General features: G+C 34.2%; 1 protein-coding gene across 2 annotated transcripts in view; it reads right to left on the reverse strand.

Annotated features, from left to right (window-relative positions):
- LOC130104083 (cadherin-22-like) overlaps window positions 1–17435 on the reverse strand; it is a 109521-nt gene that overhangs the window by 55458 nt on the left and 36628 nt on the right. For both annotated transcript variants that reach the window (XM_056270487.1, XM_056270488.1), the window contains exons 4-6: window positions 7926–8093; window positions 2334–2521; window positions 436–692 (exon numbers count right to left, since the gene is read on the reverse strand). In XM_056270487.1, the coding sequence (XP_056126462.1) occupies window positions 436–692; window positions 2334–2521; window positions 7926–8093 (613 nt within the window). The remainder of the gene's footprint in view (window positions 1–435; window positions 693–2333; window positions 2522–7925; window positions 8094–17435) is intronic.

Genomic DNA, 17435 nt, shown 5'->3' on the forward strand with positions numbered 1-17435 from the left:
TGAACACACACACACGCACATAAACAAACTGTTTTGCCTTTTCACTTTATCTCATTGAGGCTCACAGTCACTGAAGTTGTGCATTGTGATAAAATAGCTGATAAAGCATGGTGGCTGCCAGGCTTAATGATGTATTTAAATTCAAAAACCCTGTAAGATCAATAGCTGCAGAGCTGTGCAACAAAGTTTTGCCCATGCAACAATTTTTCTAAAAATGTCTGGGCAAATTACTACTAAATATTTAAGGCTGCAGTGTTTCTTAACGTGATTTATCCATTTATAAACAACATCACAATCACAATCAGTCAACATAAAGCATCTGCAACCCATTTCAGCTCCTTAAAGTGACATATTTCCAAATGAAACCTTACTCTAAATGATCGAGGAACATCTCCCTCATGTGTAAATACGGTTTATTTACGGGCCACACTGTACCTGACGGGGACGTTATCCATATCCGGATCCTTTGCAGTCACAATTCCCACCAGCGCACCCATCCGAGCGTCTTCCTGAACCTCCATGACGGTGCCGGCCGGAGGGATGAAGATGGGAGGCTCATCCACATCCGACACGCTGACCCTCACGATGGTTTGGTCCCGGAAAGACCCGAGATCCACGAAACGAGGGTCCACGTGTTTGTTTACAGCCTCTACGACCACATTATGTGTGCGCTTGTTCTCAAAGTCCAGAGGCTGGAAAGAAAGAGACAATAAGAAACTCGTCAGGAAAGGATGAATAACCTGTTGTACTGCAATCCTTCTGTCGTCTGATTGATAGTTTAGACTTTTTAGCAAGTAAAAATATTTTTAGTATAATTGTACAAACGTCCACCTTCAGCTCGTGCTTCACAAGTCTTTTTGCAGTGAAATCTTTACTGATTTTTTTATAAAGTAAACATAAGGATAACTTTTATGTTGTTAGACTGTAAAAAATTATCGTGATTTTAACGGTAAAAGACTGAAAAAATGCTACAGTGCAAAACTGTTAATTGGTTATCAGAAAGGTTCCTTACTATATACGGTAAATAACTGTAATAGATCTTATGGTACATTTAATGTAATTTTACTGTAAAATACCATTAGATTTATAGTTTTTGGAAGTGGAAAAGAACAACTCATGTTGTTAAATTAGTGTTTACTGCATTTTTTTTATTTCATGTGTGTTACCATGATGGTGTTTAATGTTTGTGTGAATGACACTGTGCAGCTTCAATATAATAGTATTAACCTTCTTGTGGAAGATTGCTTGTGATGAGCTTTGATTGATCATGTGACTCTCATCACGGCTGTGATTGGTGGTTTGCAGTGTATTACAATGGTACAAAACAGATATTAATACTTCAATATGTTGGTAAATTAACATTATATCAGATAATAAAATACAGTTTATTACTGTAAATTTTAAGTTAAATCTGTAAAACCAATAACATTGATACCATATTTTTGACGGTAAAGTTCTGGCAACCACAGCTGCCGGTATTTTACCGTAAAAATTATGTTTTATTTTTTACATGTTTCAAGATGAACACTTACTTGACTGAAGCAACTTCGGTTAATTTGATTACCCATACATAATTTTTTAGAAAAATCATGAGTATCAAATATGATCATCAGGCTTTTGAGGAAGGTTTATTTATTCATCTTTCAATCATCATTATGCATTGCATTATGTTTGAAAACTACAGAGCTTTGGTCATAAAACTAAGCATTTAAATATCATCTTACTAAGACATATTATTTGCAGATAGACTGATATTTATATGCATTTTATGTAAGTAGTTTGTTATAGTGTTATAAAATTCATTAATTTACAAGCTATCAGAATTTCATCTTACTTCTTGACCATATAAATATCAACATCTGCACCAAATTGCATATTTTTGCTCAGTTTGGGCCTCTGAATAAAATTTTATTAATAAGACCTCCATATTTTCACTAGCTACAATGTGAGCCATAAAAGCCTGATATATCAAATGTGAAACAAAACATAAAACACATATGCAAATTCGTTTTTTTTTTGTTTTGTTTTTTTATTTTGTCTAATGGTTAAATAAACAGTTCAACTAAAAAAAATCCAGACTATAATTATTTTTCTATGACAGACTTTTTTAGGGTTAAAGAAAAACAATTAATAATTTTAAATACTTTTTTCGATGTAAGATTTGAAGTGCACTTTTGTACATCTGTGCACATCTGTTGAATCACCGCTTGATGTTATAAAACAGTAGTTGCACTGAACATCAGAAAGCACACACACACACACAATACGGGCACATGAAGGGCAGGACGACCTTCAGAGCTTGAAATGGCACGACGGAGAGGTCTTCCATCTACCTTTTTGATGGTGATGACGGCCTCTTGTGTGTCTCCATCGGTCGAGACCCTGAACAGCTCTCCCCCCTCCTCATCTTTGATCAGGTAACTCATATCCGTATTCTCACCCATGTCTGCATCTGTCGCGATCACCCGGCCAAGAGGCGTCCCAACGCCCGCACCCTCAGAGACCGAAAACTGATACATCTCTGTGAGGGAGAGACAGGGCAAAACTTTCATATCGGTTACATTCATGCATATTAGGACTGAAAAATGCAGAAGAAAAAATATTTAAAATTTGATGATATTTATATAATAAAATATAATACAACATATACTTTCTACGTATGTATGTATTTGATCTAAATGAATTAAAAACGGGATTTTCTTCAGTCACAGTAAAAATCTAGTTAATGTTTTTGTACCATTTTTCACTAAATGAATAAGTCAATAAAACAATAAGTCAAATACACCAGTATTTTATAAACCCATGTTGATTTATCATTAAAGGAAGCAGTTCGCCTAAAAAGGAAGTGAAAAAATATATATTTTAATAATTTTATATGCACCAATATAGCAGTAGCAAAATTCCTCCCCGAGGCTGCACTTATTTAATCAAAAATAAAGTAAAAAAACAGATATATTGTGAAATATTATGGCAATTTAAAATAGCTGTTTTCTCTGTGAAAATAATTTAAAATGTGATCAAAGCTGATTTTTTTATCATCATTACTCCAGTCTTCAGTGTCACATGATCCTTCAGAAATCAATATGATGATTTGCTGCTCAAGAAACATTTCTGATTATTATCAATGTTGAAAACAGTTGTGCTGCTTCATATCAGGATTCTTTGATGAATAAAAAGTTCAAAAGAACAGCATTTATTTGAAATAGAATATTTTGTCACAAAGAAATAAAGAAAGTCTGCGTATGTAATCATTAAGAATCAATTTCTCTGGAGAACATGAGTGTGCCTTTCACACGCTGAAGCCGACTGTCGCTCTGTATTTACTCTGAAGCTGTTTCAAGTACACAACACAATGACAAACCTCACTTTAATAAGCATCTTGGCCTTACATAATGTCCATATGTAATATGTTTGAGTGCAGTGTGTGTCATAGCGGAGTATAAAGATCTCAGTTTGGCCCACAATGCAAAAAGCAGCTTAATGAATTAGATGCTACAGCAAAACTGGCATAAATGAGGCTTTTGTGGAGAATGAGAGAGGAAAAAAAGAGGAGAGTCATCGAGATATGGAGAAAAACAGACACTAGGGCATGCGAGACAGTGTTACAGCGAGTCTCTTTGCTGTAATAAAGCTAATGCTGCTTTTCCTCTGGAGGAAATGGAAAGAGAGAGCGGAAGAACAGCAGAAAGGGGAAATAATACCCGAATGTGTTTCATTGCTCTTTATACGGTGTGGCTGCAAACACACACACACACACACACACACACACACACACACACACACACACACACACACAGTCTTGCTTCCAGACATGAAATGTATTAAAGTGTTGCCCACATGGTCGGCTCTGATGTGAGCAATGAGACAAAGTGCTTTTTATTTGTCTGAGCCTGTGATGTGTGTTACAATCCACTCTATTCAGAGCCACACCTCACGCACTACAAGTCAAGCACATATATCTGTCAATTGTATATATACCTTTGAGAATGTACTGAGACAGCATTATATGATTAATTTTTTATATATAATCCAAGAAAATCAGGCATTATGATGCAACACTGGGAGCACAAAATTCTACATTAGTATAATAAGATTTAGTCTCCCAAACTAACACAAGCTATTTTTTATTTTTATGAAATTAATACTTTTATTCAGCTAGGATGCAATAAATTGATCAAAAGTGACAATAAAGACATTTATTATGTTAGAAAATATATAAGATATAATAAGAAAAATAATAAGAAATGCAGCAAATCATCATATTAGAGTGATTTCTGAAGGATCATGTGACACTGAAGACTGGAGTAATAATGCTGAAAATTCAGCTTTGATCACAGGAATAAATTACATTTTACAATATATTCACATAGAAAACAGCTATATTGAATGGTAATAATATTTCACAATATTACCGTTTTTACTGTATTTTTGTTCAAATAAATGCAGCCTTGGTGAGCAGAAGTGACTTCTTTTAAAAACATTTTACAATCTTATTGGCCCCAAACTTTTGAACGGTAGTGTATATTCAGATATATCATGTAACAAATACATTTTAAAAATATAATAGCCTAGATAGTACAGCCTCACACATCAGATAATATCTACCTAAAATCAACAAGCTTTATTTCTAATCAGAAAATCCCTGCCAAAAAAGTTATTTCAGTCAGTGGAATTATTTCGGGCTGCAAGATTTGGACTGGGGCTTGAATGGTTCTGGCCGAACACATCCGCCTGACAGGCTCTGACGGGACGTTTGATAGACCTTCGGAACTGACAGCAGAGCTTTAGTGGCGTCCACACTGACAGCCATTTACAGCAACAAAGAAGCCATTCGTTTTCAATCAGAGTCGGCCATTTGAAGGAATATAGCGACCTCAAAACTTCTGTTATCAATTACTCATCCTCACAAAGATGATCTTGGATACATAGGAACTGGGACTGTCAATCTACAAACTGACAAAACAGCACCATAAAAGTGACAAAATAGCATTTATATGCTATATTTCAAGTCTTCTGAAGTCATACACATGCTTTGTGTGTTATGTAGCATTGTAGTAGCTGGTCATGGTAAATTCGTGTCTGATTTTTGAATAAATCGTTCATTTGAGTTAAATATTTTCCATTGTATCAATATATCCAGTTCACATAACTAGCCTAAATGATTTGTTCATGATTCAGACTGATCCAATTCTTCACTGACTCAATGAATCAGTTCATTACAGAGAAAGATTATCAATCAATAACGACTGCAACTATTTTTTGCATATGTATTTATGATAGTTTTATAATGATTTTGCATCTGTTTCAAAGCTTGAAAGCTCCCAGTGTCATTCATTGTAATTGCACAAAAAAAACCAGGACTAGCACATTCAAAATATCTTGTGTTTGTTGCCTGAAGAAAGAAAGTCGGTGAACAAATTCTTTTAAACAACTTATACCATGGTCTGTCTGAATACTTGGTTCTGATTGGCTGGAAGGTGCAATAAGACCGTTTAATGCACAGGTAGTTCCGGTCAGTTTGATCACTGTTCTATATTAATATTAATGCACTGTTAACAAGAATGTCCTAAAGGTTGCCTCTCCATTACTGTATGTTTTGCTCCACATAATGTGTGCAACAGTTTTATGGATAAACTGCCACTCATGCTAAGTCTGATTGATTATTCTTAATCATAAAGTTTATATGGTAGCATTTTACAATAAGGTTTTACGGTAACACTTTATTTTACGACCCGCAAACAACTGCGTAAGTAAACCGAAATTACGGTGTACGTTTCTGTAATTATAGTGTACTTCCGTGTAGGTATGAGGGAACAATATGTTAAGTGTTGGGTAATAAAGGGGTAACAAGCAGATATACAAGCAAATTATTTATAATGTAATTATGTTTAAACTAACAGGTACCTATTCTGTTAATATATTCCAGGCAAAAATTGTACGTCTGTTGTATATAAAAGTTATCATCACATTTCTGGCAAAATATGTACAGTGTGATTTCAAGATTATTTCTGTTCTGTTTACAGTTTGTGTTGATGTAATTTCAACATTGTGATTGTTTATTGTTAAACTTGTTTTAATAAATGGTTTTGGTTTAATTGTGCTTCTGTACTTTTACAATTTAGAAATTTGTTGATAATGCTAATGGTGAAGCTAGGTTTGTCTGTTTCAGCATACTGGTTTAATGTTGTACTTACCCTGTAACTACACAGAACAAGGAGGTAACAAGCGCCACTTTAATTTACAGCCCGCAGGAGTTACACTTACCCTGTAAAAAACATAGTTGAAACGGGTAACAAACACTACTTACTATGTAACAATACGAAACAACACTATTCGCACAGTAATTACAGAGAAAGGTAGGGCCTACTCTTATTAAGAAAAAAAAAAAAGAAAAAAAAAAAAAGTTTTAATTACACAGTATATTTGCCCTGACATTTAAGTGTCATTGCAATACAATGTGATAAGGTAAGTACTAAGTACTACATGGTACGGTCTAAATTAAAATCATAGCAGAAACTATTTTTTTGACTTAACATTAAGTAATCTAGTAAGAAAAGCCAATAAATTCAATTTTTATCATACTGTGCTTACATACATTACAGCCATATATATATATATATATATATATATATATATATATATATATGTTTGATTTTCAACCCACAGATGTCACAATTACCCTGTAACATTGCACAAGAACATATTTTGCCATAAATGTGATGATAACTTTTATATACAACAGACGTACAATTTTTGCCTGGAATATATTAACAGAATAGGTACCTGTTAGTTTTAAAATAATTACATTATAAATAATTTGCTTGTATATCTGCTTGTTACTCCTTTATTACCCAAAACTTAACATATTTTCCCCTTATACCTACACGGAAGTACACTATAATTACAGAAACGTACACCGTAATTTCGGTTTACTTACGCAGTTGTTTGCGGGTCGTAAAATAAAGTGTTACCGGTTTTACTTGTTAACATTAGTTAACTAGATCATTTAACATGAACTATACAGTATACAATACTCACAAATCATTTAATAATAATACTTTTATATAGCGCCTTTAAAAGTTGCATTCTTAAAGCGATTTACAGGAACATCAAACCACAGCAAGAAGAAACAAAACACAAAATATGAAGGATAGATAGATAGATAGATAGATAGATAGATAGATAGATAGATAGATAGATAGATAGATAGATAGATAGATAGATAGATAGATAGATAGATAGATAGATAGATAGATAGATAGATAGATAGATAGATAGATAGATAGATAGATAGATATTTAACATTCCATAATGCATTTTTAAAATCAAAAGCTAGTTTATGCATTAGTTAAAGTACTGTGAACTAACAGGAAACCATTTTTCTTTTTTTTATACTAAAATTTTTTTTTTTACAAAGCTTAATAAAAGTTTTACAAATATATTGCTCATTGTTAGTTTATGTTAGCCAAGACATTAACAAATGAGACCTTATTATGGAGTTTTACTCATTTTATTAAACTTTATGGCCTGGTTTCACAGACAGGGCTTAGATTAAGTCAGAATTAGGCCTTAGTTCAATTAGGGCATTTAAGTAGCTTAAGTAGTGCCTTAGAAAACAACATTACAGATGTGCGCCTGGAGACAACATAATGGCACCGATATATTTTAAGATATATCAGTGCAAGTTGTTTCAGTTAAAACAGCTCAAACATGCATTTAGTCGGGACTAGCTTAAGCCTTGTCTGGGAAACCGGGAGTATATCTTTTTTGTAGGCCTGGAAATCACAACTTTCAAATTCCAAGGCCATTTTCCTCAGAGCCATCATAAAATGTGATGGACGGCAGTGCTGAGAGACATAAACTCGACCCAAAGGACAGGGCTGACGGCATGCGGTTGACTGGCGTGCCACATAACACACACTCACTCTGAGGGAAGCGTGGAGGGTTGTCATTAACATCCGTGATCACTATGGTCACAGTGGTAGAACCAGAAAGACCACCCATTTGGCCCGCCATATCCGTTGCCTTGACAACCAGCTCATAACGGTCCTGCGTCTCCCGATCGAGATCCGCCACGGCTGTCCGGATCACTCCTGAAGCCAGAGGAAAGAAGAGAGAGAGAGAGAGAGAGAGAGAGGCTGGGTAAATGGGTGTTGAAAGGCCACACGAGCAACGTTACATGCTTAAAGCCACTAGTTCTTCTTCTTTTGCTTTCAGCATTAACTTCAGATTAAAGAAAATGTTATGTAATTAACGTGCCGTTTGGTGTTTTCAAATATCAACAGCGTTTCTCAGAAATCACTTACTGCACCTTTAACCAGTGATTAACATTCATCTCAAAAAAGACCACAGCATCTTGACATTAGTTAATAAACAAGTGCATCAAAGTGCAACCATAAGACAATAATAAAACTATTCAGAGAAATAAAGCTGAAAGAAAATAAAATATAAATATTTTACTTTAAAAAAGTGAAAATTAGACCTGTAGCCTTGGCAACTAACTTTAATAAAATAAGTACTAAAATAACCTAAACCTTAATGCAAATAAATGCATAAATCTTGAAAAAAGGCTCTTTTTGTGTGTGTGTGTGTAGCTTTATTTATTCAATTAATAGGAAATTTCCATCAAATTGAATTGAATAATCTTTATATATATTTATGTGATTCGTATTCATAAAAAAATGTTTAAATTTAAGTTTAAGACTATACAAAATGTTTTATTAAAGGGGTGGTATAATGCCCTTTTCACAAGATGTAAAATAAATCTGATGTCCCCAGGGCCGGATTGGGACTCATTTTCCGCCCTGGAGTTTGCCTTAGACCGGCCCACTTTAGTTCCCGTCTGACTATATTAAAATAATGTAATTGAAACCTCAGTATATAAGTCTGCAATAGTGCAGTGTTCTGTACAGCCTTGTTATTCATTGTATTTAAAAAATAAATAAATGTCTATTCAGTGCAATAGCTGTATACAGGGTTTTATAAATACAGAGGTCCGAAAAGTGATCTTGCTAGGGGGTTCGGGGGCATATGCCCACCCAGACAAGTGAAGTAGGCCTAATACAAACAGTGAAAAGTCCCAGTGCTGATATGGGGAAATATAAACACATTCAAAGTATACAAATATATATATTTATACAATAACAATGGCAATATATTATATATGTGCTTGTATTGTTAAAATGAGTTTATTTTTACACTGCTGATCATCATTGGCAAAGAACATATGTATGTCTGTGTTAAATAGGAATCCATTGTAATAAAGTTATTCTCATTCTGGGCACAGTATGCAATAGGCTATTCCTCTCTACCTGCTCTCATTTCTCATCTCCATCTTCTCTCATTCTTCTCTCAGTCTCTATATCTTTAGGTTACCTGTAAATCTCCCCTCCCCAAAGCTGAGTTTTGATTGATACAGTCTTCACAAACTGATTATTTCTTTCGGTCGTTTAAAACTTTCGTAATTAAAACAGCTGTTTAGTTTAGCCACTTGCATCTTATCTCGTGAAGCGCCACGTTTGGATTCGCTCGCGGCCGCGGCTCGCGCTTCTGTGAACATAAATCCCGCTTGCTTTGATCGGTCATCTCAAACATTTTGCTATTGCCAAGGAGCGGTGTTTGAATACGGAAGCAGCTCAGATTATGAGGTCGGTTATCGTCGCGATATGCAGCACCAAATAAGAGTTAATATTAGGCAATTATTTCACAACGTTCATTATACACTCAGAAAAATATACACTCAGAAAGCTGTGACTGGAGCCTAATGCATTCAACCCAGTGCCATGACAACACCGGCCCTCCTGGTGCTCCCGATTAGCCAATCCGGGCCTGGATGTCCCCAGAGTGTGTATGTGAAGTTTTAGCTCAAAATACACCACAGATATTTTTATATAGCATGTTAAAGTTGTCACTTTTTGAGGGTGAGTAAAAACACACCGTTTTGGTGTGTCCCTTTAAATGCAAATGAGCTGCTGCTCCCGGCACAGGGGGCGGAGCTTCGATTACCTTCTCACACACATGCACTGAAAATTTCAAAAACTTTTAGCCTTTTATGTTCAAACCAGAGTCAGACAATGATGGAGAGAAGAAGTGACAACATTTAGAGCAACAGGACATTTCTGAATGGTTAGTTGATTAATTTATGTAGCTTATGTGTAGTTATCTTCTAGACATTGGTTAGCATATTCTGACTTGATAATCTATAAATCGCGTTCGCGGGGGCGGGGTTTATGTAAATTTTAGGGTTAGTGATGTCACTAACCCGGGAGGAAGCTCGTGTAGTTCCTACCAGCCGTTTGTTGCAGTCCTTAAAAAGCCATTTCTGTAAAAGAAAATATCTCCCTTTGCTTTGAACTTTGCAGATGTTGTTTATGCTCAAACAGCAACATTACACAATAACTAAAGTTAGAAAAGTGACATCATAATCAACCAGACCTTTAAGCTCTAGCTTTTTTACTAATTTAAAATGTTTAATTCATAATTTGAATAATATGCAATATGCATTCATTGAAATGCGTAAATCTTGAGTGTAAATAGAAATCTTTAAAAAATAATCAAATTGATAGAAGCGCATAAAATGACCAAAGCTGAAATTAAAATTAAAATGAAAAAGATTTAAAATACTAATAAATGCTATAATAGAAGGCTATATAAATAACACTAAAATAAGGCAAATTAGAAAAGTTGCCATAACAACTAACTTAAATAATATAAGCTTAAGTTGAAGTACTAAAATTACTAAAACTGAAATAAATAAAAAAGCTAAATAAAGAAATTAAAAAAAATGACAACAACATTACTAAAACTTAAGCCAAAATTAAATAGAAAACTGAAAATTTAAAAAGCCAATACAAATAAATGCTAGTAAATAATACTAAAATAATTGTTAGCTAGATACAAATATCCTTTAACCTCTTAACCTTCTCCAGAGCGTCGGCGCACTGAAGCGTTTTTTTTTTTTATTTAGTTCAAATATACTATCAGATTTAATGTTATACCTTGAAAAACTATACATCATTAAAAAGATATAAGACTCAAGATTCAGTATTTGACCACTATTGTATTCTGAGAAACTTATAGTGACAGTTATGTCTTAATTTGTGTCAGGAGTTATGAAATGAAAAAAACGAGTCGATACCTTTAATATGAATTATGAGCGTCAGCTGGTCCATTCATAAAAAACACTCCGTGCTGTCGTCATGATAGCGATTCACAAAACAACGTCCCTGAGGGCTTTTAGCTCAACAATGTGCAGATGTGGAGAAATATTGATATATTCTCATAGATTCACATCATATTTCTATAGACAGGAATAATATTTATTGAATTTATACCCAAATGCGTCGATGTAATCATAATGATCGCTTCTTACTGAGATGTGCTGTGTTTTCCATTCATACCAATAGCATGGGGGCGCTATTATGTCCAATAAAAGTCCATATATGTATCATGAAGAAGACCCATAGTCATGTGACATTCCAGGACGTCACTGAGTGATACAGAAAGTACAGAGATCGCTGTAACATGCAGATAAAGATGTTTTGAAGACAATAAACATGATTGCAATGATATTTGAGTTACCTGTGTTCTTCAAGCCATGCCAGGTATTTCATAATAATAGATTATATTTATAATGTAATGCTAATCGATATAGATTTCATCATCGTTCAGAACACTAAATAATACATTTTCTGTCTGATTTTTTTTTTATCTGAAGCCAAGTTAGATCACAGAAGATTATTTAAAACACTAGACTTGCGTTATATAGTGAGTTTGGAGCGCAAACATAGTTTTAATCTCATAAATGGTCGTGTATTGATGGTGTGCTAAGCTAACATGCTAGCGAGCCCAGGCGCACCTGCCACGAGCAGTTATTGTTTTATGATTTTTTTCTAAATAGGAATGCTTACTGAAATGATTCAGTGCATTTGATACCAGTTTCAAATATTTAGTGAGAACTTTGATAAAAGAAATTAGGGTTTGAAACCCTATGAATAGCTTGTGAATAGCCAGTCGTTAGTAGCTATAATGCAGACAAAAGAAATGCATATTTAGAGCCATAATAACCAGTCTGGAGAGGTGTAAATGTGTGCAGGGGAGACTGAGACTGAATGGGGCACCACAAAACAATAGAGACAATAGACTGAATAGATGACTCAGAAGATGACTAAACATCAGTTTGCTAATAGAGTCTAATCAAAATAAAGTAATTTGACATGATCTTGAAAAACATTTAACTAAATACAGAGCTTTATACTTATCATTTTCAGATTTTAAATATAAAATGGTCAGACATGTGGCTTTAGCTGCAGTGCATTTCTAGATTGCTCCAGGGCCAACTTCAATTTTATTTTCATGAAGATGTTTCATAAAAATAAATTTCTAATAACTTTACAAAACTTTGAAGCTATTTAAAATTGTTTTTTTCATTATGACAATAATTAATTCTACATTTACAATAAACAACCAAGTGTCAGCTTTCAAATGAGATCATACTTGTGCTTTTAGTGCAAAGGGTTCATGAACTGTATCTGTTTTAGTTTGGGTATGTCATTTCTGGGGATTTTTCAAAAGTGGGCTTGAAGCTTAACAGGTTAAAGAGACAACTGTCTGACAATATGAAGTGTTCACACCGATTTTTTTCTAATTCACACCAAGAACCAAAATGTTTTGATAAAAAAAAATGACGTAATGTTAGTCGGACTGCATTTGGTTCTGTGTAGAAATTAGTGCAGATAGAACAAGCTACTCTATCAACAGGGATTAAAAATCCCAAAGCTGTGCTGGTGATTTCAGCGTGTCTTTATCTCTCACTCATCTGTACTGTAACATCTGCAACCGTATCCTGCGGTTTGACTGACAGTGGTTTTTAGTAGTTTGTCACATTTCGTGTCAAATTCGCTGCATCCAGTCGAGCTCCTGTGACATCAGCACAGACGAGAGAGCGAGGAAAGGTTATACGCAACAGGTTGTGCTTATCTGTTGCCACCATTCTTGGGGGAAAAAGGCGAATTTAGATTTTTTCCTCGATGTGAAACGAATAAACGGACCAACGCAGCAGGAGTGTCAGGCTGGCGTGTGTCCTTTACCATTCTCATAATTTCCATGGCTGAGTCTAACCAATGCCATGGCAACCGAGGATAATTGCAGTCCTTCAGGGTAACACAGTGTCATTGTCTTTATTTCACTCCCAAAATATCTTGATTCCAGGACCAGTGTTCCTGGCAGGAGAAAAGCTAGTGCTTTACAGACTTAGAATGACATACGGCTTTTAAAACATCCTGGTTTTAATATATAATATAATAATGTCCTATAATATAATATAATATAATATAATATAATATAATATAATATAATATAATATAATATAATATAATATAATATAATATAGTATAATATAATATAATATAATATAATATAATATAATATAATATGATATAATATAATATTGTATTATATTATATTATATTATATTTAATTATTTCCATATTATATTATTATATATTATGCATTAAAAAACAATGCACAAAAATAGGACCAATATCTGAAATGTTAAAAAAGTGCATATATACAAATGTGCATAACAAAAATATTAAAACATAAACTAACATTTTAATATAATATAATATAATTTTTATATTATAGTTTATTTTGCATTGAATATATATATATATATATATATATATAAATATGATGATAATATATGTCATGTGATGAAAATAATGTCATAATGCAAAAAAAAAAAAAAGAATGTAAAAAGAAAAAAACATTTTTACCTTTTAGAATATACTGGTCCTAAAAACATATATAAATAAATACATGTATACATATAAATTGAAGAAAGTACGATACATTTTACCATCTCAAAAGTAAAACTTTTTTTCAGAATTTGAGAGTAAGTGTGCTTGAATTTTCTAGAATATGTCACAATGGGGGAAAAAAAATGGCTAAAAAACAATACTGTGGGGTGAAAAATGAGCCAGACATGTTTTCATGCTCCAAACAGCACTATTCTGAAACATTCTGAACAGAAGATAATAAAAAGGTGCTGTGTTTCTATAGTCAAAAACCTACTTGGGCGGAAAAAACAAAAACATAAACCATGGCATTCCTTGTGGGTTTGTGCAACAAACAAACGCTCGTCTGGCTGTCTATGTCAGTTTCTTTGTGTGCTTTGTTTCTATCTGCATTTCTTCTGCTCTCTCCTGTCACACCGCTGAGGATCTCCGCATTCCCAGTGAGGAACCGCTAGCCATCGGCAATGTTTGTGTGGAAGAGTACATCTGTGCAAAGAGCTCGCTGCTAAAGATACGTGTGCTGCTTTTAAGAGTCCAGAGCACAATTCTCTCTCTCTCTCTCTCTCTCTCTCTCTCTCTCTCTCTCTCTCTCTCTCTCTCTCTCTCTTCAACCACATAAAGCTGCTGACCTGAGGTCATATCCATTACAACTACAGTCTGAAGTTGTGCCAATGCAAAGCACTCCACCTGAAAGACTTTTGAAGGAAACATGATGGCGTTCTTGGCTAGATTAAGGTCATGCATCGAGCAGGATAGACACAAATGAGATCACCTTAATATCTCAAATGTTTCAATGAAAGCAAAATGGAGAATTTTGCTGAAGTCTACTTCTTCTCAGATGTTTTTCCTGGTAAAAAAAGACCACAGTAATCTCACTCATTTCTCCTCTAGATGCCAACAACGCTCTGAGCTGCTATCCAGATCCACTTTATAGCTCTACACTCACACTGTTAAAAATTGCTGTAAAAATACAGCCAATTTCCAACAGTAAAATACTGTTATTTCAATAAACAGTTTTATCCTGTAAATTTACAGTCTATGTTCCATAAATTAATTGCTTGCTGTAAATTTACAGCATTTATGTGTAAACCAATTTGTTCCTGGAAAAAACAGTCTTGGACTGTAAAAAATAGCACGTGTGGGCGGGGCATCTTCAACGCGGTCTCTTTTCGAACAGAAAGCAGTCAAAGAACAAAATGGTTTCGCAACACTCCTGCTGTCTTAAAGAAGGCCACTGTTCAAGGTAAGTTTATTTCTTTGCTGTTATTCTATTATGTTGCTCCAGAGTACCTGTAAAATCGCCTTTTTCATGAGGTATTTTTTTTTAACTGCTTACTGAGCGCGAATCGCGTTTTGAAGACAGAGCTCGACGGTTGAGACATTTCGCCTAGCTGCTAATGAATGCTCTCTGAGCTCCGATTACTAACGTAAATCTATGCGATTATTACTGCGAATTCTTTGCTTGGCTAAAGTTGTTACCATTTAGAAATTAGTTGGGCTTTCTTTTGTAGTAGCCTAACCCTTAACTCGATTTATATGAATTTGTGATTCAGTAACGTTACACGGTGCGAATTACCAGATGCATCAATTCGCATAATATTATGCACATAAGATGGAGAATAATTACAAAACAACTCGAAATATCCAGATCCAATGTTGTAATTAAAATGTAGTGGTCAATTTGTTTAGTTTCCATGCAAATAATATTAAAATTCCCAAAGCAAATTAGATATGTTTTTTTTTTTTTTTTTTTTTTTGATTTAGTGATGCAAGTACCTGCGTTTTTGTGAGATTCACATGTAAGTTAGGCCTAACGTTATAGTATTAAGTCAAAGAGGTTGTGTTTGAAAGACGAGGCAGAGACGGATATTCTTTGCGGCGCGAAACACGTTTTTGCAGACAGACAGTTATCAACAGCTGAGGCATTTCACTATTCAATGTTCTCCGCACTCTGACGTCGATTTTCTTTGCTTGGTTAAAGATTTCGAAATAATTATTTTCTTCTTTTTTCCTAGGAATCCTTCACTTGATGTAAATGTTTTACTGAGACAGTTTGCCCTAATCTTTGGTGAGTTTAACTTTCACGCCATGTATAACTTACTTGCAAACTTTGTGCACAATCATGCAGTAACGTTACCATTTTTGCATTTGATATTCCAGAAGTAACACAGAAGCAAGGATGACCGACACATGAGCTTCACAATTCTCTGTCACGTCACCATGTCCCTGGTGAACACTCTTATGGCAGTAGATTGTAAGTAATGATTTATAGTTCATTTAGTATTTATTTTATTTTTGTTTTTCTTACACAAAAATAAAATGAGTTAAAACGATTAATATTTTTATTACACACATCTATCGTTTGGCTTCAGATTTAGAAGACATTGATTCATCCACGGTGGCCTTGTGAATTAATGTTACGATCGTGGTGTTGTTTTTTAAGTGACAAAAGAATTAAGATTAGTTAAGTTACGTTAAGTACATTAACATGATCATTTTATGTTTCTTTTAAAAGTGTTTGCAGAGTATGTGATCACTTTTTGCAGAGTATGTGATCACTTTTTGCAATGTGCTTTATTTTAGCACTAAGATTTTCTTGATTTTCTTTATTTTCAGACCTGGATTTCCTCTCAGACCAGATCTGTCAAAAGCTGATGTGGGACGTATTGGCTGTTTTTTGCCTCTTTCTACATTTCTTCACCCATTGGTTCTCGTGATTATGTCCTCTCAGATCTGGACTTCCTCTCAGGCCAGATCATTCAAAAGCAGGTTTGGGATATTTTGGCAGTGTTTTTTGTTTTTTTTTCCTCTCAGGAAAATGTTCTCAATGTTTTCCTCTCAGACCCAGACTTAATCTCTGGCCTGGTTGCTGATGTGACATTTTGGCTGGTTTTAGTGTTTTGTTTGTTCGGTGTTTTTTTTTTTTTTTTTTTTTTTTTTGCCTCTTTGTAATGTTTCTGTGTCTGCCTACTGGTTCCTCTCATTGAATTTTAAAATGTATTTTCTGTGACTTTTTTTCCTTAAATACTGTTAATGTATTGTTAAAACCTGTTACTTATTTTAAATAAATGGCAAACAATGTACTAATACATAATCTATTTTGTCTTTATTTTTTCCATTGAGTAAAAAGTCTGTTTGGAATGTCTGTATACATTATGCTACATATAGGGATGTTAATAGATATCAGACAATAGAGTAAATAAAAAACAGTATTTATATTCTAACTTTATGCTGCCAGTACTTTGTGAAATTACAGCACAGCCTTAAAATTAAAAACTGTAAAATTACGGTAAAGGGCTGGAACCACAGCTGCCAGTACTTTACTGTGAAATTACAGCATTGTTGAAACTGTAAAATTACGGTAAAGGGCTGGAACCACAGCTGCCAGTACTTTACTGTAAAATTACAGCATTGTTGAAACCGTAAAATTACGGTAAAGGGCTGGAACCACAGCTGCCAGTACTTTACTGTAAAATTACAGCATTGTTGAAACCGTAAAATTACGGTAAAGGGCTGGAACCACAGCTGCCAGTTCTTTACTGTAAATATACGGGTGAATTTTTTACAGTGCACCTAAAGGATTATTAGGAACACCATACTAATACTGTGTTTGACCCCCTTTCGCCTTCAGAACTGCCT

The sequence above is a fragment of the Rhinichthys klamathensis genome, unplaced genomic scaffold (genome assembly GCF_029890125.1).
Source record: "Rhinichthys klamathensis goyatoka isolate OS25496 unplaced genomic scaffold, OSU_Roscu_1.1 h1tg000303l_1, whole genome shotgun sequence".
Taxonomy (NCBI): domain Eukaryota; kingdom Metazoa; phylum Chordata; class Actinopteri; order Cypriniformes; family Leuciscidae; genus Rhinichthys; species Rhinichthys klamathensis.